The sequence below is a fragment of the Bactrocera dorsalis genome, chromosome 4 (assembly GCF_023373825.1).
Source record: "Bactrocera dorsalis isolate Fly_Bdor chromosome 4, ASM2337382v1, whole genome shotgun sequence".
Lineage (NCBI taxonomy): Eukaryota > Metazoa > Arthropoda > Insecta > Diptera > Tephritidae > Bactrocera > Bactrocera dorsalis.
Window position 1 is genome coordinate 2530165 of NC_064306.1, and position 26703 is coordinate 2556867.

The 26703-nt window shown below is 40.1% G+C and overlaps 5 protein-coding genes and 1 long non-coding RNA gene across 6 annotated transcripts in view; 1 reads left to right on the forward strand and 5 right to left on the reverse strand.

Moving 5' to 3' along the window:
* Positions 1-535: 535 nt before the first annotated feature.
* Positions 536-26703, reverse strand: part of LOC125778431 (uncharacterized) — a 77480-nt gene continuing 51312 nt past the window's right edge. Inside the window, exon 3 of the long non-coding RNA XR_007422689.1 lies at positions 536-1155. This is a non-coding gene — a long non-coding RNA (uncharacterized LOC125778431). The remainder of the gene's footprint in view (positions 1156-26703) is intronic.
* LOC125778425 (uncharacterized) lies at positions 9583-11403 on the reverse strand. Its single transcript, XM_049455826.1, has 2 exons — positions 11238-11403; positions 9583-11163 (listed from the first exon to the last, which is right to left on the reverse strand). The coding sequence occupies exons 1-2, from the start codon at positions 11371-11373 to the stop codon at positions 9626-9628; spliced, it is 1674 nt and encodes a 557-aa protein (XP_049311783.1). The 5' UTR covers positions 11374-11403; the 3' UTR covers positions 9583-9625.
* Positions 13472-14822, forward strand: LOC105226137 (27 kDa hemolymph protein). Its single transcript, XM_011204921.4, has 2 exons — positions 13472-13718; positions 13806-14822. Exons 1-2 carry the CDS (start codon positions 13565-13567, stop codon positions 14588-14590), a joined length of 939 nt encoding a protein of 312 aa, XP_011203223.3. The 5' UTR covers positions 13472-13564; the 3' UTR covers positions 14591-14822.
* Positions 14914-16993, reverse strand: LOC105226186 (uncharacterized). Its single transcript, XM_049455821.1, is given in 2 exon segments — positions 14914-16903; positions 16905-16993. Coding segments are annotated over 2 exon segments (1725 nt in total). The 3' UTR covers positions 14914-15267.
* Positions 17790-19581, reverse strand: LOC125778430 (uncharacterized). The gene is made up of 2 exons (XM_049455833.1): positions 19399-19581; positions 17790-19311 (listed from the first exon to the last, which is right to left on the reverse strand). Exons 1-2 carry the CDS (start codon positions 19571-19573, stop codon positions 17948-17950), a joined length of 1539 nt encoding a protein of 512 aa, XP_049311790.1. The 5' UTR covers positions 19574-19581; the 3' UTR covers positions 17790-17947.
* Positions 21423-24850, reverse strand: LOC125778429 (uncharacterized). Its single transcript, XM_049455831.1, has one exon. It carries the CDS (start codon positions 24432-24434, stop codon positions 23100-23102), a length of 1335 nt encoding a protein of 444 aa, XP_049311788.1. The 5' UTR covers positions 24435-24850; the 3' UTR covers positions 21423-23099.

The following is a 26703-nucleotide window of genomic DNA, read 5'->3' on the forward strand; positions in this document are numbered from 1 at the left end:
AAAAATAAAATTGAAAGTTATGAAATTTAAAAAAAAATCGAAAAAATTAAAAAACATATTTAAAAAAATAAATAATAAAAAAAATTGACAATGTCAAAAAAGTTAAAAATTAATTGAAAAATTATGAAATTAAAAAAAAAAACAATTGAAAAAATGATGAAAATAAATTTAAAAAAATAAAAAAAAACATTGACAATGTCAAAAAACTTAAAAAATAAAAATTAAATTGAAAAATTATGAAATTAAAAAAATGAAGAAAATAAATTTAAACAAAATACAAAAAAAGATAACAAATAAGAAATATTAGAAAAAAAATTAAAAATTATGAAATTAGAAAAAATAAAAATGTATAAAAACCTGTCATAATTGGTTAAAAGCAAAAAAATATGAATAACTAAAAATTAAAAAAATCAAAGGAAAAGCTTTAAAAAAATTCTAAAATTAAAAAAAAAATTAAATAGCAAAAAAAAAGAAAAATGTAGACAATTTTGTTTTCAAAAAACATATTTTAAAAATCAGAAATTAATTCTTTTGTTTTAAAAATATTCTAAAAAAATATTTTTTTGTTTTAAAAAATTTTGATCAATATTTGAAAATCCTAAAAGTTTCCATTCAAACTATTGAAGAGGCTTCCATTTCTATTTCCTTTACTTAAACTAGTTCAAATTGAAACGCTCCTGCACTTTCTTTGTATTCTGAGCTTTCTCATTGTTTTCTTATAATTTTTGTCGCCTTTAATTGCATTGTGCCTAGCAAATAAATGTAATGAAATTTCTTTTTGTTGTAATTTTTTTATCCTCTTGCCGACCCAATTTCCGTCATTGTTTTCCTTTCATTAACGCTGCCTTGTGCCTTGCTTTCGCTTCGTTTTGTGAGTTTCATTGTATTTTTACGCTTTCTTTTGCGTAATTTTTCGCTACTTTTAATGCTAGTCGAAATTTGTTTCACACTTTTTTGTTTTTGTTCTTTTGTGGATGTCATTACATTGTTGCCTATTGTATTAGGCCTTCTAATTTAATTTCGCTAAATAAATACTTACTGCATTTTGGGCACTGGGTGTTGTTGTTGTAGCTGCTTGGGTCGCTTGCGCAAAAGAGTGTCATTTCTATTGTTTGCTGTTTGTTTGGGCAGCGCGCGAGAAATTTAATTAATTTGCTGAAATGAAAAAGAGAAAATACGGAGCAGTTAGTAATGAAGTAGAAAGTTTGGAAAAGAAATGAAAACAAGAACAAAAAAATAAAAGTTGAAGCATAAAATATTTTAAATTTTTCTATAATTACAACTTACAATGCATGTTTAAAAACTTAAAAAAAAAAATTTTTAAATTAAAAAAAAAATTTAAAAAAATTAAAAAAAATTAAAAAAAAAAATTTAAAAAAAAATTAAAAAAAAAAATTTAAAGAAATTAAAAACTAAAATTATAAAAACTAAAATTTCTGCCTGAAAGACTGAATTGTAGTTATTTAGTTTTAAGCTACCTTCTGTCGAACTGTCGATCAGAGAAACATTGATTCACTCTTCTACATTGGGGAATGGAAACACTGTTTTAACTTCCTCATGGCTCTGCCATTCTTGGCCGCATTGTCAAGTTAGCACGATTTTATTAACAAGGACGAGTACGGTATCATGCCACGCCGAGTTTGACTATAATAGCCTAAAATCATGAACCAACTGGCCGTATGCATTACCTCATACTTCACTTGCACTCGTAACTATATGCATATATATCAGTTGACTTAGTTTTCATTGTGCCCGTAATACCCAGCATATATGTAGGTCTGTTGCACTTATTCCAGGGGATTAGGTCTAATGCGGTACTTTTTCCATAACTCCATCCACTTCTTCACAGCACAAGTAAACACAATTTCTGGCAGCTGTCCCATGCAATAATTTAGACATTATTGGTTATAAACAAGATCTGTTCAGCCTTTTTTTCTGCGTAAGCGTTGCCAATTGCAAAGCGTCATCGTGAGGTCATAAACGCTTGCCACAGGAAACGCGCTACTTTTTGTCAAGCGACAGCTGGGCAAATATGGCACACTTTTTCCAGCGGACATATATGTATGTATGTATGTATGCATATTCAACTACATATTCATACATACATATATGTGCATGAGCTGCATGTGACCATATGTGTTTTTGTGCGCTCATCACTTTGCCAGCGCCAAAATGAGCTTGCTTGTTTTTTCACCATACACTTTCACCACAAACTGGCTGGTTGACAGCGAGCGCAGCAAATTTACAATTGTTTACTGTTGACTTTAGCGGCCATTAAATGTTAAACGTCAGAAGAAACAAACGGCGACACGCAGTCAGCGCAACATATGCCTGCTAAAAGCGTGGCGCTGGCCAAAACTTGTAAATAAATAACGGTAGCGACTGCATGCGAACGCTGAAATATTTACTTAGCTTCACGGGCGTTGCAGGGGATTGTGCTGCGCTGTTTTTTGTTGTTTTGCCGCCATGCAATAAACGGCGTAAGCCAACAGCGTATGCGAGCAAATAAACCAAATTCACTTTTGGCACGCTATCGCCGCCGGCCACAAAGTATTGGCAACAATAGGCGAGGCGTACAACGAAATGGCAAGCCTAACTTTGACCTCAAATTACGGTGCGAGCATTGGGCGCCAGGCGTTTGCACCAGCCAACTAGTAAATTTGTGTGCCTTTTTCGTTTGCTTGGCTGGCTGCTGGCACACCGTGCCGTATGAGCAACATACTAGTCGCAGTCGAGTGTTGATTTACTGGCTTTACTGTTGCTGAAGTGCGCTAAGTGGCTTAGAAAATTTTCAATTTCTCGCACTTGCACTCACTTAGCGCCGCAGCGCTTTAGAATTCCACCCACACACGCTCCGTCAATCGCCCGGCAGCCGCTGTTGCTCGAACGGTTTGTGGAAAAATATGCTTTCAGGACCCCAACGGAGCAATTGCTCTCTTTATTGCACGGTGGCTTGCTAAGTCAGCGCTTGAGCGACACGCTCACAAACGCATATATATATTACCCAGCGTCAAACAATAGCAACTGACACTTTCACCGCTCACTTTCCCTAGTTTGCTTTCATTGTCTCAATTCGCATGAAAGGATTTAAATTCCTCGTCGACGGCGACTCACAAGCGCCACACAATAGTAACACTGTGCAGCAATTGTTGGATAATATCAGCGCTTCCAAATGCAGCGTTGATGTGCAAGGCCAATGAATATGAGGTAACCCGTCCTTCACACTACGGATCGAGCTCCGTTGGCTCTTGCCAACTCAGCAGCAAGACAAAAGCTTTGAGTGAACTTGGCACGGTTTGGGAGAAGGGAGATCGTTGTGCTGTTCTTTGGGTCAAAGACTATATCCCGTCAGCTGAATTCGTTGGAGAATGAGCGCGTTGAGATCTCTGGGTACGAGGATCACGTATTCCAAGACTGACTATGACAGTCCTTCATTAAAGAGGAAAGTGCGGCTTAAGCGGAACTATCACTGATTTCAAGACACTATTGTAACGACAATATTTCCAGCTTCTTCTTCTTTATTGGCGTAGACACTAGTCGTTCTTCCTTTCCAACGCTTAACACCAATTGGAGATTTCAACTGTAGCCAGTTCCTTCTCCATCTGGTCTTTCCAACGAAGTGGAGGTCTTTCTCATCCTCTGCTTCCCCTGGTGGGTACGGCGTCGAATACTATCAGAGTTTGAGTGTTTTCAGGATGGATGATGTGTTCGAAGGATGGAACCATCTGTAAAAATTCATGAGGAAAGTTCTCTGAGCGTCATTCACTTGGGAGTGGCCAAAAACGATTATTTTGCATATGGTTCAAGCAGCTCACGACTTCCGGTCCTAAACCAAGTATCTTCTGGGTAGCCAAGGGTTTGGCTCTTATGAGGATCTCAACGAGCTCTAACTACTAGTACAGTAAAATTGTTGAGTAGGCGAAGTCATTGATATCGAGAGTTATAGAAGCCCGAACAGAATATATAAGAATAAGGAGATGAACACTAACTAGTTCTTCAGAATAAGTTCTAAAGTTAGCACAGTCTTATAGTAACTAAGAGGCTCATTAAGGCATCCACGGTCTTCTGACATGTTAGAAATAGTTTCAAATAGTTACTAAAGATGCACGAAACAACAAAAATATCAGATTAGACGGTACTGAAAGGTTTTACGTCGAAACCTATAGCTCAAACCCGACTGATGCTGTTACAAACAGTTTCCACCTGCAAAGAGAAGACCTCAATTTTTAACACTACTTGTCTTAAAGACATCGAAAAGCTATCGCTTAGGATAGCCCGCCTTCTCTCAGCCAAATCATTTAAATAAACTCGTCAGTCTTCACGCCATTCGCATTGTGTTATTATTATTGAGAGAGATTAGATATTCAAGCGAATGACAGATGGAGCAAATACAACGAAACCCCAAGCAGTCGTGTGTGAACAATTTATGCGATTTACTTGCGCGTGCCTTTGATGCGTTGAGCATGCGAAACCAACGTCGGAGATAACCAAAGAAAGATAGTAGTAGAAAGAAAGAAAATATTTGCAACCAACAGACTTAAAAGGGATTGGGGTTGAAGCTTAGGCGCATATCATGACAGCTACAAGGACGCTAGTTGTGGCTTCTCCCGTCACATCTTTCTACGTACTTTTGAGTCTTCGCACCCATGCCAGTGTTCATTTTCATACAAATTCGATTTGGTTACTTCAATTCCTTGATAGCGAATATCTCTTAGCCACACCGGCACTTCTTTAGCGCTTATCTGCTTAATCAAACGCATCATCGAGCGCCTTTCGAGCTTTACGGTTTATTTGGATTTCGTAACTATCAGCACAACACAACGAAACCAAGCAGACCGTCCCACCATGTGAGGCGCAACATTTAAGACACTCGCTCGCTACTAAGCACACCATCCGAGTCACACTTTAGCTGGCGTTAAATTGAAAAATTGAAGTAAAAGTTGTTAGGGTGGTGAGATAAAGCTAAAGCTTAAAGCCGTTTCGAAAAATATAAATACGTTATGCAAATTGTTCCCAAAATACCACTAAGGCTCTCACTTTTTGACTCATATTAGCTCAGCTACCTAGTCTCTGTACAAAAACTCATAATATTAGAGTAATCCTGATGAGAGGCCGCTCGCTTGCTTACAGCAAACTTTAAGAAGAAACCTAATGTCTAAGGAAGACATCTATATCCCAGTCTAATGACACCTTCAGTAGCCAATTTGTGAAAACATTGTGCTCTTATAACTACAGAGCACGCTTAGTGGGCGCAGGTCGACCATCAGCTTCCGTTCGACTGTGAGATCATTTTTGCCTACTGAAGTACTTGCTCTCATTCATGCGGTAATGCTAAAAATCTTGTCGGACGCTAGCTGTGAAAGTTGTATGGAGTTGAGGTGAAATTATCGAAGCACTTTCTGCTCCATTGTCCAGCCGTTGCAAGACTCAGGCTGAAACATCTCATTAGTCTAAGCTTCGGCAAACCAGAAGACTTAGCCGAAACTAACATTCGAGGTCTCAACAAATTTGTGGTAGGTATGATTTGGGTCTGATTATCCATTTTATAGCAGCTGTTTAGGTATCACAACGAGCCATAGTTCTAAGCTGTCTAAGCGATATCTCTGTTAGGATCGCCCGTCAACGAATCGGTCTTGATACAGTCCACCAGTTGAGTATGTTCTTCTTGCCTCCTAAAGAGTTAGTTTCTGACATGATTTAAGAGTTGCGTCTGTAGTCCAAATCGATACATGACGGTTCCATTAATCAAACCTCGGCTGTAACTTTCACATGAAGCTTTTCCTTTCGTTTTTTTAGCCACATTGACTCCTTTCTTCGTGAGTTTTACTAACAGCTCTGCGTTTAGCACTTCCCGCATGCAAAATTGTTGTTTATGCTGATGACGCTGATGAGCAGCACTATTATGCTAACGAATATAAGGATAATGATGATGATGCTGATGATGACGACGGCAGCAATAATAAAAGCAAAAACGCTGCTGACTGTAATGATGCGCGTGTCGAAGTTATTGCTGCTGTTGTTCTACATGTTGTTCACACGTTTCTTATTTTTTACGCGCCGCCGACGATATGCCACCGCGCTTTTTTTCGCACGCGACGAGCAGAAGCAACTCATACACATGCCTACACATGTAAGTTACACACGGACACATTCACATTTCATGATATGCCTCCATGTTTGCTTGCCACAAGCCATTCGCCAACCGCCAACAATTGTTGCTGTCACTGTTTATTGTTGGCAATTTAGCAAGAAGTAAAAACAAATGCGAAAAAATCGCTATAAAAAGCGACGAACGAAACAAAATGAAAGGTGGGATGAGGAATGAGGACGTCGAGCGAACGCGTAGAGGAAGAGAGTGTGCGACAGCAGCAACTGGGAGTGAAATTGAAATCAGGCAAATGTAAGTAGACAAGCAACAAGAAAATCACTTTATAAGCTGAGCAAGTAAACGGCTTGGGGATTGCTGTCAAGGTGTGTGACTCACGGCACTTTATTGCTAGGAATAATATTATTTACCGAAATGCAAAGCACACGTCGTAAAAGCAAGGGATTTAATATTAAATTATATTACTTGCGAAGTCAAGAAGATTTTATAGTACGAACATTGAAATAGAATATAATAGATCATCTATGGATCTCACTTCAAACCCTGTGGGCAGTAAACGGAATGGCGGCGTGCAGAACTCCAAGCAAGTGCGGGGGCTGAAGAGAGCTAAAAAGCAAATGGTGCCGAAATAGTATTTTTGACGCACTGGGGCTGTGAAACAGAACTTAGTTGACCCTGATTGCTTAGATCAAAAGAACTCTGCCAACTATGTGTGGAATTCGAGGTGCAGAGGCCATGCTTTATAAGACTGGAGCAAAAAATGTCGAAGAATTATGCGAAACAAATTAAAATAATTGAAACGGAATGAATGACGTAAGAAATTAATATCAAAAAATCATGCGAAACGAATTGGAATATTCGAAACGAAGCGAATGGGAATATTGAGAATTGGAATGTTCGAAACGTAATTTAATTAAAAATCCAATTAAATAAGGAACGCATTGGAATATTTGAAACGGAATGAATGGGAATATTCGAAACAGCAAGAACAAATTGAAATGTTCGACACGGAATGAATGACGGCGTAAATTAATATCAAAAATCGTACGGAACGAATTGGAATATTCGAAAAAACAAGAGCGACTTCGAATATTTGAAAGAAAATGAGAACTGTGCAAAATAACATCAATAATTCATGGGGAACGAATTGGAATATTCGAAACGGAATGCATTGAAGTATTCGAAACAGCAAGTAATGTTATTTATTAGGAGTTTTAGGCCCACAAAGAGCAAAACCTGCAAGTAAGTAAAGAAATTTGCAGAAATCATACGATGCCACGCTAATCATTATGAAAATTTACAAAATACTTCCGTTGAAAAAACAATCAGTTTTATTTTAACTGACCAACTGGAATTCAGTGATGCGTAAATGTAATCTTTAAACATCTCATTACGACTCCGCGATTAACCCGCGGTAGCGGCAAATCTACAACAACACTCAGTGCAAATGTTGGCGCATAACTCTTGATTAAGTCCAGCCAACACAGCGCAAAATCCCAACCAAAATATTTACCAATTGTGTCGGTTACGTATACGTCTCGTACAACACGAACACGAACGCAAACATAGTTGTTACTGAGTAACTGCCACTGACATGCGATGAAATTTATGACGCTGAACACTCAACTGACCTGCACTAAGTTACTACGTGCAACATGCGGCGCACGACGCACACTTACAAGCATGCAAGCACACGCATGTGTGACCCAGCGGGTATACAGCAGTACCGTTACGGCGTACTTCACGCAACTGACGCTGGTATTTACTTCCAGCAAAGCTGGAATTGTTTTTTATTATAAAATTTTAGTGTGTGTTTTGATATTTTTTTACTTCGATATTTTTCACATATTTACTGTTATTCCTTTTAGAACTTTCTGCTAAATGAGTTTGTCAATATTTGCACTCCCTTCATATTTCCTTGCAACAAACTACATTTACCGTAATTTTTAGTTTATTTCATTTTGCACTTTTCCTCTTATTCGCACCATATTTTCGACGACTGTCGTTTTCACTCTGCCTCTCTGCCTCCTGTTCGCGCCTCCATACGTACCACGTGCCCGCGTTTAGCCATGTCGGTCACGTTTCTTGGCCAACATATTTCACTCGCTGCCACACAATCACCTTTCGCGCCGCACACTCAGTCACACAGACGCGCGCAGCTTTCCACCACAACGCCTTATCCTCTTCTCTTAGCCACGCGCATTGCTGTTGTTGCTCTGTTCTTCTGTTGATGACTGTGTCTTACATGTGTAAATGACGTTAGCTGTCGGTCGGCTGCTTGTTTGGGTCGTGCGGTCACACAGCCGCTTGGCGATTCGCAGGCACGCATGTGAAGGCGCGAGGAGTGTGCCAAAAAGCGTGGGTGGGTGAGAAGCAGTGGCAACATTCTTGCAATTTGTGTCCATTTGGTGTGTTCGCGTGTCATAAAATGGCATACACACATACACAGCACAAACAAACACACGTTTTCAGCATTCATATACTCACATGTACTCATGCGCTTGGTGAAGTGGAAAATCAAATATACTGCCAGCAAATGTAGACACATAAACGCAGCCATTCCGCGCATTGTGCGCGAGCTTTATGTGCCAGCCTTTTTCCCCAAAGGTACACAATTCATATAAGTACATACAAACCTACATACTCATACATATGTTTATAAAATCTTATGATTTTTCAACATTTGTTGAAGCGATAAGTTTTCACTGCTTATATTTTTATGGCACTTTTTATGTGATTTGAGTGCATTAAGTGAGTGCTTGGTGCAATACTTTCGGTTTTATTTTTTAATATATTATTATTATAACTATAATAATGTACTTAAACTCACACGGATGCCTATATTTATACTATATTTGTGTTTATAATCTGTATTTATACTCATACCCACACTCATATTCACAATTATACTCATACTTATTCTCAAACTAATATTGGTTTTCGAGGAAAAGGTTCTGCACAAGATTTATGACCCTATACGCATTGCCAAGGGTGAATACCGCAGTTGATGGAAGGACGAAATGGATGAAAATACCCCAGCTATGAGAAAGACCTCCATTCCCTTTGAAGAACCTGGTAGAGAAGGACCTGGCTACACTTGGAATCTCCAAATGGCGCCAAACAGCGAAAAGGAAGAACGACTGGCGCGCTGTTCTAAACTCGGCTATAAGCGCGTGAGCGGTGTCAACGTCAATAAAGAAGAAGATTCATGTTCATAATCAAAGTACTGATACGTAATCCTAAATACATAACAACTTCCTAACAAACTCTTTAATAAAGTTCTTCCAGAAACAGTCTTTTGGTAGCTCAACTATACCATACTTTAGAAACTATACCAACATAGTCGCAATTCCAGAGATGAATATAATGCATTCCAAATATATGCGAGACCCCACAGTAGACATGAATCACTAAAATTGCTTTATTGTCTCATCGTTGTTTTTGGAATCTCGTTCCAAGTCTTAGAATTATGTACATATATCTAAGCACTACAACAACTAGAGTCAACTTCAAATCAAATCAAAGTTCAATATGTTCAGCTAAGCTTGGCGATTGGGTTATTTCAACTGAATCCAATTCCTTGGAACCCATTGTAGACTCGACTTTCCCCACTGATTGACTGCTCGTGGCTTCTACTCGTTTATCCTCCACCACAGACTCTGGTGTACTTGGCACCCACCTAAGAAATCCCAGTTGCCGCAATACGGCTTGCATTCGCTCCACTAATGGCTCCTTATAACGCCAAATCAGATCATCTATGACGGGATTCTCTAGCGTCTCAGGTATGTCAGGTTCACGGTAGTGTTGCATTTGGCCTATGGACTCGTTGACGGCTAGGATGCCACAACCACCTGCCCAATTCATTGGATAATGATTGTGTACACCGGTTACATAACGTGTGTTGTGAAAGCATTTCGTAGCCAAACCTGGCTCCAGATGGTCGGCCACGCGTGCCACATGTTGCATCATGTACATATATTGTGGCACAGCATCGCTAAACGGTTTGCGTTCCGGATAAGCTGGAAAGTAGACATTACGAAAGCATAGTGCGGTCGCGCCATCTGCACAGTCATCAGCGCCTGAGTCGGCCTCACCGGCTTGTGCCACGTCTGACCAGCTACGATGTGTGCCCACGGGCATGATCACCTCATCCACATCCTTTATAACTACATAATCATACTTGTACATATTGCGATAAAAGCAATCGTTCAATGGTATCAGCTCATTGACGCAATGATTGTTATACCAAGCTTTTATCGCCTCATAACTGAAGTGTGGCAAGGCTGGTTCGCCGCGTGTTAGTGATATACCCGGTGCTGAAACAAAACCTTCAGCTTCGTAGTGTCGCAGCACTTTTGTGGCATTCGGATGTATCCCGAACGTAGGTAATGTTACATGTTCGGCACCCAATAGCCGTAAAAGCTCCAACCATTCAACCAAACGCACCGAGTTATCTCGATATGGATTAAAGAGACCCGTCGAACAAACAGCGAAGCCACGTTGAGTTTGATTTACTGGCGGTTCATAGATCACACGCAGATTGTTTGTGGCGCGCGCACACTCCGACGCCACTAACGAAACAGTTTTCGGCACTAAATGTTGTACTTCTGTCGGCAATGCGCACTCAACGAATTTGGGAAAATATAGCTCAGGACTATCAGCCCATGCCTTGTACCAGATTTCACGGTACTCGCGCACCGGCACAATGAACGGCACACTGTGCTCTTCATACCACAACTGGCAATAACTGGGAGGATAGTCTTTAAGGTCAATGTCAATCACATTAGTCGTAGTGAGTATGCGCACCAGCGCCGCGCCTTCCCGGTCTACCACAGCTGTCCGGTTGTCATAATAAGCGCCAAAGAGGTAGAAAGTCAACGGTTCGCTGCGATGTACTTGCCAATAATTATTGTGGTATTGTAGTTGCATCAACTCGGGATATGGCGCACAGCTGTCGTTAAGACGAAGATTATCGTTGCGATGTCGTTTCATAAAATCCAGCGGCAGTGATGGCAACTCTTGCGCGATAAGCTTGTGTACAGCGTCCTCACTCGGCGCTAAAGCGAAGTTGAAGTAAGATAAGATTCAAGTTGCCAGAACACAAAACTAAAGGAGCAGAATGCAAACTCACGTGGACGTCGGTCAACAAACAGTTCTTCCCTCAACGAAGTCGACTTCGCTTCGTCCTTGGCGACTGCGTACTGGACCGTCCAAGTGCTGATCCAAACTAGCTGCCAGCAGCAGCCTTGAATGGTTCTAAGTCGCATCGTAACTGAGTATCTTTTAACAGACCAGCCTTAAATTGTAGTTAGTTTTATTACGCATTCTCGTACCTTATCACCTCGATGACACGGTAGATAAAATTAGATGATGTGTAAAAAGCCATTAATATTATTACTTTTGTTATATTTGTTGGTATGTTTTTATAGAAACATTTCCGACAAGTACCAAATTTAAACCAGAAACTGCGAAATCGTGTTCCGACCAACAAAGTCGCAAATTATTTCTTTCTCATTCCCAGTAGGTAATGGTTTGTTCACAAACCTATGACTCACCTTCTTCTAATTTTCTGTACAACTGTTTCGCTAGCGCTTTGAACTACTTCGCGAAGCATCAACTTTCTCGCAGTTGTACACCCCTAAGATTCACGGGCTGCACACCTTTAAGCCGCACCAGTCAAGCAGAGTCAGTTAACTTGGCGCTTGACATTTAATGTTTTGCCAAGAAATCGTTCGAGTCTTTAGTATAAGGTGACTTTTTGGGAAACTGTGTTAGCTCTCAAAATTATTTTCTTTAGCCGCATCATACCCACACTGAGATTACAAAGTTTGCTTGCAGTTACACGATCAGCCGGGGCAGAGCCGGGATAGAATACAAGGGAGTCACATAGATCGGCTTCCATCATTCCGACGGTTTAAGCTGACTGTTATGAAGTCTCTTTGCATGGAACGTAGAAAAGATATGAGAAAACTACGGCTATACCAGCAGAGAATTATTTTCCTTACAAAATAATACTTTTCGTAATACTTTGCGTATATTTGTAGTTGCTGTTGACTGCAGTCTCTAACAAATATCAGACTCACTGTAGGCTTGTACTTTGATCTTTGACGTTACGCCACAATGTGTCCACCGTATGAAAATATATGGTTTATTTTATCTTATCAACATACAAAAGCCGATGAATTGATAACTGCAAAACAAAATAAGTGAAACCTAGGCAAGGTGAGCAATAAAAAAGCTCATTTATCGAGTGACAGATATGTGTTGGTAAACTGTAGCTACCAGCTGTGGCGAAGCTGTTTGTCTGGCAGCAAAGTACACAAATATATACCATAAACAGTTAGGTATATAGAATAAGCGGCGAAACGGAGCTTAGAATATTGATGCTGGCCAAACCGGACCAGACCGAACTCTGGAACGATTTTAGCGAGCAGTGGAATTCTCTAGAGCCAGTTAAGTTGAAACGACTTTGAATCAACCAGTCCACATTTAATCTACAGTCTACATTAGGCAGGCCTTTTAGGTCTTAATATTTTTCGTTGACTAATGGGTAGAGTGTAGTGGATAAACTCTGGGTTTAGTTATGTATTCTCACAGATTTTTAGTAAATTTTATTAGACAAAACAAAGTCTCTGTATATTGGTATTTGAACTAAACTGGGATTTTGCATTCGATGAAACGATGAGCAGTATGAGATATACGACGTTATTGACATAATTCAGCGAATTAAAAGACAGCGGCTATGTCATGTCGTCCGAATATACAAAAATACTCCTGGTCTGAAATATTCGACGCAGTACTTGTCGGGGGAACCGGCGGAAGAGAAAGACCGCCACTACGTTGGAAAGACCCGGTGGAGTAGGACCTGGCTTTGCTTGGAAACCCCAACTGGCGCCAAACAGCAAAGAATAAGAACGACTGACGACCAATAAAGAAGAAGAAGAACCTTTAATTTCAATATTTCGGTCTAGCTCTCCATTGGAGAACTTTCACCTGGGATCGACCACCGCAAAAATACGCCTGTTTAATTTAAGTATTACAGAAAACAAGTTTCTCAAGAATTCTTATGACTAATCGAACTAAAAAGTGAATTACAAAAATATGTACGAGTATATGTGGACTGATAAATACAGCTCAAAACAAAAAGTAGCAACATAACTACTTTCGCAGTCGCCTATGTTGTAACAGTATGCTCTTTGAGTTTATGACGCCCATTAGATTCACACACATATACCGTTATGCCTGATTACACACGAACCAATGTGAGAAAGCACCTGCTATCGGCGTTTGCCGATAAGATAAGATAAATATTTATATGCCTTTATATTGGCGGTCACAATGGGTTACCTTGAAGTCGGAGCGGTTGGCAATTGCTTCAAGTCAGCGCCAATTTAGTTCGATACGCGTCGCGCACAAAGACAGTCGAAAATCCGCAATAAACGTGTAACGGGAAGGAAAATGCACATACTGAAATTGCTTTGTGTGATCGTGGTGGCGATCGCAGCCATCTGCCTACAGTACAAAGGTCAGGCAGCGGCGTCAAATACTCAATTAGATGCGCTGAAGAGTCAATTTCTGCCTGCTGAGTACAAAAATCGCAACTTCACAGTGGGTACGTAGCAATAAAACTATGTGGCTTAATTTTTAAACAATCAAGTTTGGTTTAACTAAATTCCACGCATTTTCTGCCACCAAACAGATGAACTGAAGAAAGTGCTGCGCGAAAAGTGTAAAAAGGCGGCGGGCGGTGAGGAGAACTCCACACTGTATCAGGAGATTGAGAAAGGCAGTACTGTGTTGACCAGCTGTCTAGCCGGTTTGGCCAATATGACAGCGTTGCAGCAAGAAATCGAAGCGGCACGCCCCCTCGGCGAGCTGGACACAGTCTTCAATAAATACTGTGATAAGGCGCCAAGCGCTGTCAAGTGTCTGCGCGACTTTAATGCCAAAGTACAGCCTTGTCTGAGCGCCAAGGAGAAGCAACAGAATGTCGTGCTCATGCGCATCGCGACAGGCCTGGTGGATTTCATGTGCTCGCGTGGCGGCGATCATATAGCACTTTTCGTTGCCGAAGAGGGTCCCGAGTGCTTGGAGGCGAATCGTGATGCAATCAATATGTGTTTAAACAGCTCATTCCATGAATTCCTACCCAAGGACATTAAGGTGCCCGATCTCTTCGATTTGCCCGACTTGGTGTTGGAGCCAGGTCATTGTGTCGATCTGGAACGTTTCCAAGCCTGCACCATACACCATTTGGAGCAGTGTCGTGAAATTACACCCGCCAATGTAGCCGAGGCGGTGTTTAAGTTCATTAAGAACGAAACGAGTTGCAATCAGTTTATGCAAGCCAAGGCCAATGAGCGTCCGATATTGATGAAGGCCAGTGCTGGTGGCGCCGGTGCGGCTGTACAAGCAACGAGCTTGTTTCTTTTGTTACTGGGTAGCAGTTTGATGTTGTTCGTGAGTCATATACTGAAGTCTTGAAGCGGTCGGTAGCAATTAATACTGATTATTATTTCATAAGTAAAACGATCAAACATTTTTTCAAACTAAGCGATTGTTATCGATAAGTGCTGACTACGTTTACGTATAAAATTGAGAAATCGATTTTCTCACGACTCAATTGTAAAAATGAGAACATTATATCACAACTTTAGATGAGATATTTTTTTTGGTACATTTTTGTTAATATATCGATATATTTATTAAATTGAAACCTGATTGTTTTTTATTTGTTCATATTTCTCTTATTTTGGTTACTCTCTACGATATATTGCCTAAGATTTCATATTAAGAAGAATGAAAGATCCGGCATATTTCACCGCGGAAAAGACCATATGCTCGGAAGGTTCAGTGAAGTAGTCTGTGAAGTGAATTTCAAAAGAAAATTGAGTTTTCGGAAAGTTGGAACAAATGAAATGAAGGCAGAGAGGACTTCCTCATTTCATTCGAACTAATTTCAACCTAACGCTGTATATAAGGGACCAATATAACCTCGTTTCGTTTACAGCAATGCATAAGTATCATTGCATTTGCTTAAAGGCCGGTATAAAAACGACAATAACAGTCTCTCCGCTCTTAATTGAATCATTCTGCTGATTATTTTTGAAAATTCCATTATAAGTCCTTGCCAATCTATGAAGACACTTAAAGAAATAGCGTCACAAATAGGACAACTTTTTCAACACCGGCTCCACCCTATTAACCAAAGCTTCCTTGTAACGATAGATGCTTTCATCGAGTATCCTCGTTTCCCATTTCTCCGAATTCTCAAGCAGACGATAGTGCTGCAGTTGCGCCATCGTGGGCTCCAAGTCCCGCCAACGACAACTCTTCAAAGCGCCTAAATTGTAGTGATTGTGTAAAACCAGCGCCTCGCTGCTATTGTGAAGGCATTTAGCGCCTTCACCAACTGCTTCAGGTTCCTGGCGATACACATGCTGTAACATGAACATATGTTGCGGCGCTGCCGATGTTTCAGTAAAGTACACACTATCGGTAGGAAAATGCACATTGCGCACACAAACACTCGCATAGCCTTCAGGACAATTAGCGGTACGCAAATGCTCAATTTCATCGATTAACTGTTGCCAGTTGGTGCGATTGCCGAGCGGCATGATCACCTCATCGATATCGACAGTCACAATATATGAATACTTGTACATATTCCGATAGAAACAATCATTGTAGGGCACCAACTCGTTCACGCGCTTGTTCCCAATGCTCGCGCGCAGATAATCATGAAGATATAGCGGTTTGCTCACCATCTCCGAACCCAAACTGAGTGGATGCACTTCAACGAAACCCTCCGTCACATAATGCTCCAGCACACGCTCCAAATTCGGATGCAGCACCAATTTGTAGGTGATGACCTTACGTGCGCCCAACAGGCGCTGCATTTCCAACCACTCAACCAAACGTGGACCCATATCAGCATTAGGATAATCCAAACCCTTCAGGCAAACCGCGAAACCGTGTTGTGTCTCATTGCCGGTCGGTCTTTCATATAGTACGCGCAATATATTCGAGGCCCTGTCACAAATATTCATCACCAAGGAGACGGCGCGCGGTGCGACCGCTTCCCCCATTGCCGACGGTAATGCGCATGTGAGTAAATGTGGAAAATAATTAGCATCGGTAATCCACTTAATATGCCACACAAGCCGTTGCTCTACCACCGGCACAATCATCGGCTTATCCTCGCTGTCATACCACAACTGACAGTGGATCTTATTTTTCGGTGGTTCCTTGTCATTCAACATGGCAAGCACGCGCACCACTGCGCTGGACTGTATAACATGCGCGCGGGCATCGTAATACGCATTGAAGAGATGATAAGTGTAGTTGGCATTGTGAAACACCTGCCAGTAATCGTTGTGAAAGCGCAGCTCTAGTAACGATGGCGCGTGGGCGCAAGTGCTATTTAGGCTCATCGCTTCCAGCCGGTGCCACAAATCGAAGGGCACGTTTGGCAACTCTGCTTGACGTAGTTTCATAATGTCTTCCGCTTGATTTGCTGTATATTTAATGGAAGGTTTAAGGAGCATGTGGTAACTGTTATTACTTTTCAGCTTACTTCCGTTCATGAACAAATGGGGATGCGTTAGAGCCGCTGTTATATTGCACCTGGCGCCTGTCTGTTTAGCACTTTCCAAGGACATTTGGTATGTCGCAAATATCATCAATGTTATGAATGTCCAAAATGCAAAAGCGGAGATGCGTAGTAAAGTTTTTGTGCTCGACGACATCTGCCCTACTTGTTTCGTACTGAGCGCGTAATAAAAGTTCACTAAAGTCAAAAAATTCCGAAATGTGATTGATAAAAGTGTTGACACACAGCGTTAACACAGCCAGAGCTGAGCCATGATATTAATTAAGTGAAGACATTTCGGATGTTTTAGATGAAGCAAGAATAATTTTTATCGCTGGAAAGTCGATTAGGTACAAGAAACTATAAAGATAGCACAAGTCTGCACTGTCGAACTAAAAGTTTGGGAGCTGTTTTGATTTTTTGAGTAACTCCTATGTTTTTGAGTTAATGTTAATGGGAAATGTTTATTATCATTCGAAAAAACATTGTTTGGCATTATTTTTTTGCAGATTATCTCTTGCAAATGTTGGCCGTGGCTACGTGTCAGATGGTCTATCCGATGAACCATTAGAGCATTTCTACTACTAATATGCATGATGTCTTGCTCCAAGGCCTGAATCAAATCGAGATTGTCTGCATAGGCTTTAGATTTTACATACTCACAGGAAAAAGTCTAACGAAGTGTTCTCTCAATAAATCCATTGATTGGTGCGATGTGTAGGAAGTGGCGCCCTCTTGTTGAAACCAATTGTCGCCGAGATCAGGAGCTTCAATTTGAGGCATCAAATAGTCGTTACCATGATGCGAGATTAAGGCGGTCATTAGCCATTGACGGTTACGTTTTCAACAGCATCATTGTTGAAGAAACGTGAACCGATAATTCCACCGGCCCGCACACCACGCCAAACCGTTGTTTTTTCTGGATATTTTATTTGATCACGCTTATTTTAAAATCCACTAATTACTATCAATGTATCCCCTTTGCTTGCCCGGCCACTCCGAACGGAACATTTATATTCAATAAGAGACTAGCAAAATGAACAGAAAAACAAGCCTTTTCAGCTGAACTAATCTGTTTTGTGTACCTATCTATCCGCTCATGACTTTCAAAACTCACATATTATCTGTTCTTATCATCTATCAGAACAACAGACAATAACTTACTTAATACTTTATTAAATTTGATTCACACCATTCTATATCTAATTCCTTAAAGCAAACTTACTACGAGGTCTATGCTGCCCTCTTTATCACCAATAGGACAAATAGGACAGCTTTCTCAACACCGGCTCCACACTATTCACCAAAGTGTCTTTGTAACGATAGATGCTTTCATCGAGTATCTTCGTTTCCCATTTCTCTTTCTCCTCTAGCAGACGATAGTGCTGCAGTTGCACTGTTGTCGGCTCCATGTTTATCCAACGACAACTCTTCAAAGCGCCTAAATTGTAGTGATTGTGTAAAACCAGCGCCTCACTGCTATTGTGAAGGCATTTAGCGCCTTTACCAACTGCTTCAGGTTCCCGGCGATGCACATGTTGCAACAAGAACATATGCCGCGGTACTGCCGACGTCTCAGCATAATTTTGACGATCAGTGGGGAAATGCACATTGCGTATACAAACACTCGCATAGCCCTCAGGACAATTAGCGGTACGCAAATGTTTCGCTTCATCGATTAACTGTTGCCAGTTGGTGCGATTGCCGAGCGGCATGATCACCTCATCGATATCGACAGTCACAATATATGAATACTTGTACATATTCCGATAGAAACAATCATTGTAGGGCACCAACTCGTTCACGCGCTTGTTCCCGATGCTCCCGTGCAAAAAATCATGAAGATACAGCGGTTTTCCCACCATCTCCAAACCCAAACTGAGTGGATGCACTTCAACGAAACCCTCCGCCACATAATGCTCCAGCACACGCTCCAAATTCGGATGCAGCACCAATTTGTAGGTGATGACCTTACGTGCGCCCAACAGGCGCTGCATTTCCAACCACTCAACCAAACGTGGACCCATATCAGCATTAGGATAATCCAAACCCTTCAGGCAAACCGCGAAACCGTGTTGTGTCTCATTGCCGGTCGGTCTTTCATATAGTACGCGCAATATATTCGAGGCCCTGTCACAAATATTCATCACCAAGGAGACGGCGCGCGGTGCCACCGCTTTCCGCGTTGTCGGCGGTACTCCGCATGTGAGTAAATGTGGAAAATACTCAGCAACGGTACCCCACTTAATGTTCCACACGAGCCGTTGCTCTACCACGGGCACAATGGTCGGCTTATCGTCACTGTCATGCCACAACTGACAGTGGATCTTATTTTTTGGTGGTACCATGCCTTTCAACATGGCCAGCACGCGCACCACTGCGCTGGACTGTGTGACATGCGCGCGTGCATCGTAATACGCATTGAAGAGATGATAAGTGAAGTTGGCATTGTGAAACACCTGCCAGTAGTCGTTGTGAAAGCGCAGCCACTGTATCGTCGGCGCGTAGGCGCAAGTGCTATTTAGGCGCATCGATTCCAGGCGGTGCCACAAATCGAAGGGCACATTTGGCAACTCTGCTTGACGGAGTTTCATAATGTCTTCCGCTTGATTTACTATAAATTTGACGAGATGGTTTAAGAACAAAGCGTAATGGTTAATGGAATGCGGTCTTAATCGGCTGGGCGCAGCTTTTTACTTACGTATATCATTTATTAATAAATCGGTTTGCATTATACCCGCTGTTGCATTATACCAGGCGCTTATCTGCATACTGCTTTGCAATGACATTAGGTATGTCGTAAATATCACCAATGTTATGAGTAGCCAAAATGTAAACGCGAAGGTTCTTAATAATTTTGTCTTGCTCAACGTCATCTTCGCACTGCGAGCTTAAAGAAAAACGCTAAAGACGAAAATATTGCAAAGTGATCAAGGAAAATTTCGACACACAACACTAGGCAAGCAAAGCTGAGTTCTGACATAAAGACATTGAGTAACTCATAGACCGGTTAGTGCTTCCAAAAAGCGTTGAAGGTTCTATAACAAGTTATGCTATACATTACAACCAACTATAGTTTGAATGACCAGACATTAAGCTAGTCATCAATGTGCTCACAGTTCAATACTGTGGCTGTGTGTGATGTGGTTCAAGTATGTCCTGGATGTTAGAGCATGAAATAAAGTTTTGTGTATCGTATCTTGTATTTCTTAGATCTCCATCTTTCCAACAATCAAGATTGTAGAAGCCGCCGTCTGCAGCATAACCCCTCTTGAGACAGTATAATTATTCTTACAATTGCTTGACAATCTCCATATTGCATTTACGTTTATAGTGAATAATCGTTTTACACACTCTCTTCCGTCTACGCGCAAGTTTTGAACCCTTAAATATTCAGTATCAGAAATTAGCTTTGCCGCTGCGCTAAAACTAACTCGGCGACTATACTCACAATAAAATTTCGTAAAAATACGTTACTAAACCGACGCGCTAGATTCAAGGACTCACAGTGAGTACTTTGAAAAAAATACCGATAACTTTTGCCGTCTTTACGACCGAATAGTCAAAGTAATAATAAAATATTACGGGAACAAGGCAGAGTTATAAAGTTTGGAATAATATTAACTACTTAAAATGCCATACCAACTGTATAAATATCGAATTAAAAATTATGCCAGAATCGAGCACGTTAATATTTAGAACACGTTATTTGACATATAAATCATTTTTTTTATTTAATATTTTTATATTTATTATTTTATTATATTAGTTTTTAATAACCCCAAAAGTTTTGAATAGCTGCGCTGCAAGGTAATGGGTACTGTCGGAACTTGGTTAAAAAGCTGTTCTAGAACTTTACAAAATTTGTTTTTTTTTCAAGCAGCGATTGGCTCCTTATACCGTTAAGGGTCAATAAAACAGCTACAGCTTAGATTTCTTTTTCGAAAAACCAACGTCCAGACCGATCAGCTGCTCGAATAGGTATGGGTTAGGGTTATATCGTTATATGTTTCAAGGATACTGCCTCTTAATCTCTGCAACTAAGTTGTAATTAGAAATAGAATACGATTTGATAGAGAGAGAGAGAGTTATAGTTAAAGCATCTGAATGATAGCTAAAGATCAGCTGAGTTGAGTTTAGCTTGAGTTATATAAGACAACTTGTGAGAGCAGTTAGAGTATATAGTAGACAAAAATATGTTCAGACGGTATCGAATAAGATTATAAAGTCCTAGAAGTAGTATCTTAAATCACAAAATCAATTTTGAATAATTTCTTTCGAATTTTTGACCCTGTTTCATACCAAAACAAGCTGTCAACTTTATGACGAATATATTTCTTATTTTATTTACCGATCTGCGACTAAAGCAAAGATACTATACAACAACCAATAGCTAAACAAATATTTGGACAGCTTTATTCATTGTAATGCGTTTGTCATAAATTTGTATACAAAAGCTTAAAGGGAATCACCATTTAGAGTAAAATAACTAAAAGTATCATAGTAGACTACACACACTCGATCTATTTTGCGAATAGAATATTTTTGAAATAAAAAAAATTTTTGCACATTCTCATGCAAATAATGAAAAGAGTATTCAAACGAACTATCGTAAATAGAGAATTGTGAAATGCCTCACACTCTATCACACTACTACTACGGTAGTAATTAATACTGATTATTATTTCATAAGTAAAACCATCAAATATTTTTTCAAACTAAGCGATTGTTATCGATAAGTGCTGACTACGTTTACGTATAAAATTGAGAAATCGATTTTCTCACGACTCAATTGTAAACATAAGAACATTATATCAAAACTTTAGATGAGATATTTTTTTGGTATATTTTTGTTAATCTTTATATATATAAATCTTCTGACCGTGTGTTTGCATTTGAACTGCTCCTAAACGGATGAACCGATTTTGATGAAATTTTGTGTGTATGTTCAAGGAGATTCGAGAATGGTTTAGATTTACAATTTGGTCCACTGGAAAATGTTTTTTTACATTAATTTTTCATTTGTAATTAATTGCTAATTTTAAATGTTTGACCGATGGATGGCGCTACCATCGCAGTATCCAATATTCAAACCTTAAATTGGCGTAAACGTGCATTAAACAAAACGATGCCAAAGTAAAAGGCGACATCTGTAGATCAAGTTTTCATATTGTGGACAGAGTTGTTCGTTCTTAAGTAATAAATTGGGTCATTCAATACATCTATGGGTAGCTATAACATTTTTTTCATACCTGCTAACTATTGGAGGGGGTATCTTGACAGGCAATTTACAATTGCAAAAGGTCTGGCATAAAAAAATAATGGCATAACTGAAGTGTTGATAAAAAGGTCTATTAAAATTTGAGATATACAGAAATCTTTTCGAAGCATTGTACAGAGCAATGCAATATTTAAACGGGAACGCTGAATACATATATGCGTACAATTTCAAACTGATCCTTCCGGAAAAATTATAAAACTGCTAAATATTAGGAATGGTAGAATATAACTGCAATCAAATACACAATGCAATGAATTAAAACTGGTTCATTTATCATTCGATGAATAATATACCACGGACATCCCAAAAGACTGATGCCATAACCTTGCCAGCCGATTTTTTTGTCTTTCCACGCTTGAGAACCGTTTCTTAATACATATGAAGTCCACTAGGCTGACAGTCGATTGGACTCGATTGATTTCACTGATGCACAGCCCAAATTCCATAGTATTTTTACCCCAAAAACCAGTTCTTTCTTAAAGCACGAAATTCTTTATGATTCATTTTATTGTAAACTAACACAAGTTGCTTCACCAAAAATGCGATTATTCCTTAAATAATTTTTATAATCTAACTAATAGAAATCATATAGATGGTATTAGTAGTACTACCTATGTAACAGCCACAGTAAAATCGATTTATTTATTAAAATGAAACCTGATTGTTTTTTATTTGTTCATATTTCCCTTATTTCCGTTACTTTCTACGATATTTTGCCCCAGATTATATGTTATGAAGAGACATAAATTAGCAAGGATATTGAAAGATACGGCATATTTCACCGCGGAAAAGACCATATGCTCGGAAGGTTCAGTGAAGTAGTCTGTGAAGTGGATTTCAAAAGAAAATTGAGTTTTCGGAAAGTTGGAACAAATGGAACTTTATCTATACCCATGAGTACTTTTGCAAAGGCAGAGAGGACTTCCTCATTTCATTCGAACTAATTTCAACCTAACTCTGTATACAAGGGACCAATATGACCTCGTTTCGGTAACAGCAAAGGTCGGTATAAAAACGACAATAACAGTCTCTCCGCTCTTAATTGAATCATTCTGCTGATTATTCTTGAAAATTCCATTATAAGTCCTTACCAATCTATGAAGACACTTAAAGAAATAGCGTCACAAATAGGACAACTTTTTCAACACCGGCTCCACACTATTCACCAAAGCGTCTTTGTAACGATAGATGCTTTCATCGAGTATCCTCGTTTCCCATTTCTCAGAATTCTTAAGCCGGCAATAGTGCTGCAGTTGCGCCATCGTGGGCTCCAAGTCCCGCCAACGACAACTCTTCAAAGCGCCTAAATTGTAGTGATTGTGTAAAACCAGCGCCTCGCTGCTATTGTGAAGGCATTTAGCGCCTTCACCAACTTCTTCAGGTTCCTGGCGATACACATGCTGTAACATGAACATATGTCGCGGCGCTGCCGACGTTTCGGTAAAGTTCACACTATCGGTAGGGAAATGCACATTGCTCACACAAACACTCGCATAGCCCTCAGGACAGTTAGGGGTACGCAAATGCTCAATTTCATCGATTAACTGTTGCCAGTTGGTGCGATTGCCGAGCGGCATGATCACCTCATCGATATCGACGGTCACAATATATGAATACTTGTACATATTCCGATAGAAACAATCATTGTAGGGCACCAGCTCGTTCACGCGCTTGTTCCCGATATTCACGCGCAAATAATCATGAAGATACAGCGGTTTGCTCACCATCTCCAAACCCAAACTGAGTGGATGCACTTCAACGAAACCCTCCGCCACATAATGCTCCAGCACACGCTCCAAATTCGGATGCAGCACCAATTTGTAGGTGATGACCTTACGTGCGCCCAACAGACGCTGCATTTCCAACCACTCAACCAAACGTGGACCCATATCAGCATTAGGATAATCTAAACCCTTCAGGCAAACCGCAAAACCGTGTTGTGTCTCATTGCCGGTCGGTCTTTCATATAGTACGCGCAATATATTCGAGGCCCTGTCACAAATATTCATCACCAAGGAGACGGCGCGCGGTGCCACCGCTTTCCGCGTTGTCGGCGGTACTCCGCATGTGAGTAAATGTGGAAAATTATTAGCATCGTTAATCCAGTCAATGTGCCACACGAGCCGTTGCTCTACCACCGGCACAATCGTCGGCTTATCGTCACTGTCATACCACAACTGACAGTGGATCTTATTTTTTGGTGGTACCATGCCTTTCAACATGGCCAGCACGCGCACCACTGCGCTGGACTGTGTGACATGCGCGCGTGCATCGTAATACGCATTGAAGAGATGATAAGTGAAGTTGGCATTGTGAAACACCTGCCAGTAGTCGTTGTGAAAGCGCAGCCACTGTATCGTTGGCGCGTAGGCGCAAGAGCTATTTAGGCGCATCGATTCCAGGCGGTGCCACAAATCGAAGGGCACATTTGGCAACTCTGCTTGACGGAGTTTCATAATGTCTTCCGCTTGATTTACTATAAATTTGACGAGATGGTTTAAGAACAAAGCGTAATGGTTAATGGAATGCGGTCTTAATCGTCTGGGCGCAGCTTTTTACTTACGTATATCATTTATTAATAAATCGGTTTGCATTATACCCGCTGTTGCATTATACCGGGCGCTTGTCTGCCTACTGCTTTGCAATGACATTAGGTATGTCGTAAATATCACCAATGTTATGAGTACCCAAAATGTAAACGCGAAGGTTCTTAATAATTTTGTCTTGCTGAACGTCATCTTCGTACTGAGAGCTTAAAGAAAAATCGCTAAAGACGAAAATATTGCAAAGTGATCAAGGAAAATTTCGACGAACAACGCTAGCGCAAGCAAAGCTGAGTTCTGACACAAAGACATTGAGTAACTCATAAACCGGTTAGTGCTGCCAAAAAGTGTTGAAGGTTCTATAATAAGTTAAGCTATACATACAACCAGCTAGAGTTTGAATAACCAGACATTAAGCTTCTCATCAATGTGCTCACTGTTCAATACTGTGGCTGTGTGTAGTGTGATTCAAGTATGTCCTGGATGTTAGAGCGTGGGTCACTTAAGAAATAAAGTTCTGTGTATTTAATCCTGTATTTCTTAGATCTCCAGCTCTCCATCAATCAAGACTGTAGTAGCCGCCGTCTGCAGCATAACCCCTCTTGAAACAGTATAATTATTCTTACAACTGCTTGACCTATTACATTTACGTCTATCTTTGTGTACGCTCTTTCTTCATCTGATTACTTCTTCTTCTTTTATGCGGCTGCTATCTGAGTACTTGATGGCAATACGGCTTTCCTGAACTATGAACTTTCTGATTTATTTTTTCCAACAAACCTTATAGCTACACGATGAGGGCTTGAAGTAAGCCAGATAATGTCAAACTTAGATAAGTTTCTTTTCAAATTCTTCCAAATAAAATGAAGTTTCATAATAGCAAGTAAGCGCGGTAAATGAGTTCGATTTCTCGAATGATTCTTGTCCTCTCATAAACTGCTGCTATTTACATTATGTAAAACTGACACTTTGAAAATATATATGTGTTGGACTTTTCTTGAGCCCTCTACAGACTAAATTTCCGAAATCGCTCGACACAATTGCCGCTATTTCATGCAGCAAGAGTGAATAATCGTTTTACACTTTCTCCTCCGTCTACGCGCAAGTTTTGAACCCTTAAATATTCAGTATCAGAAATTAGCTTTGCCGCTGCGCTAAAACTAACTCGGCGACTATACTCACAATAAAATTTCGTAAAAATACGTTACTAAACCAACGTGCCCGACTCCAGGACTCACAGTGAGTACTTTGAAAAAAATACCGCTAAATTTTGCCGTCTTTACGCCCGAATAGTCAAAGTAATAATAAAATATTACGGGAACAAGGCAGAGCATATAGTGTTCTAAAGTTTGGAATAATATTAACTACTTAAAATGCCATACCAACTGTATAAATATCGAATTAAAAATTAAATTAAAGAATCGAGCACGTCAATATTTAGAACATGTTTTCTCTGACATATAAATCATTTTTGTTTTTATTATTTTTATTGAATAACTGCACTGCAAGGTAGTGGGTACTGTCGGAACTAGACTATACACACTCGAACTATTTTGCGAATGGAATATTTTTGAAATAAACCAATTTTTTGCACATTCTCTAGACCAACGCATACAAATAATGAAAAGAGTATTCGAATAAACCACCGTAAACAGAGAATTGTGAAATGCCTCACACAATATCACACTACTTTGAATTCTAAGCTACAGAGCGTGTAGTGTGAGCAAATTCAACTAGCCATTAGAGTTGCTTCATAAGCCACATAGACACAAGTCCAGCACATTACTGGATTGATTGCAGAAAAACCTTTACATACTGCAAAGGTTGTGGGTCATTTAGAAGGCCCTTTCGTCATCTGCCACAAAAAAATCGATACATTCTGTTACGTTCTGAATGAAGGTGTTGCCAATAAAATCGATTGGGAATTAGAAAGCTCTTTGGACCTGTATCCGATTTCTTTGTATTTATTCCAGTTCTATATTTCGTTACACTGCACTTTCTGGGGGCGTCGCCTCCACAGCCTTTACTCTAAGTAGCGTATCACAAACAACAATAACCAAAACAAGTAAGTTTCCTCCTACATGCAATCATGAAACGCTTGTTCTTGTCTATTCGTGCTTGTTGTTACTGGCGGAAGTTGAGAAGCCGCAAAACTTCAACTGTCAAAAGTTCTTTAATTGCC

What these genes read in the sequence shown, in the direction of transcription:
- LOC125778425 (XM_049455826.1), bottom strand. Translation starts at nt 11,373, where the DNA reads ATGCGACTTAGAACCATTCAAGGCTGCTGCTGGCAGCTAGTTTGGATC. An exon ending in GTTTGTTGACCGACGTCCAC is followed by an intron (nt 11,164 to 11,237) that starts GTGAGTTTGCAT and finishes ACTTCGCTTTAG; the next exon opens with CGCCGAGTGAGGACGCTGTA.
- LOC105226137 (XM_011204921.4), top strand. Translation starts at nt 13,565, where the DNA reads ATGCACATACTGAAATTGCTTTGTGTGATCGTGGTGGCGATCGCAGCC. An exon ending in AAATCGCAACTTCACAGTGG is followed by an intron (nt 13,719 to 13,805) that starts GTACGTAGCAAT and finishes GCCACCAAACAG; the next exon opens with ATGAACTGAAGAAAGTGCTG.
- LOC125778430 (XM_049455833.1), bottom strand. Translation starts at nt 19,573, where the DNA reads ATGACGTTGAGCAAGACAAAATTATTAAGAACCTTCGCGTTTACATTT. An exon ending in TTTATTAATAAATGATATAC is followed by an intron (nt 19,312 to 19,398) that starts GTAAGTAAAAAG and finishes TCAAATTTATAG; the next exon opens with TAAATCAAGCGGAAGACATT.
- LOC125778429 (XM_049455831.1), bottom strand. Translation starts at nt 24,434, where the DNA reads ATGAAACTCCGTCAAGCAGAGTTGCCAAATGTGCCCTTCGATTTGTGG.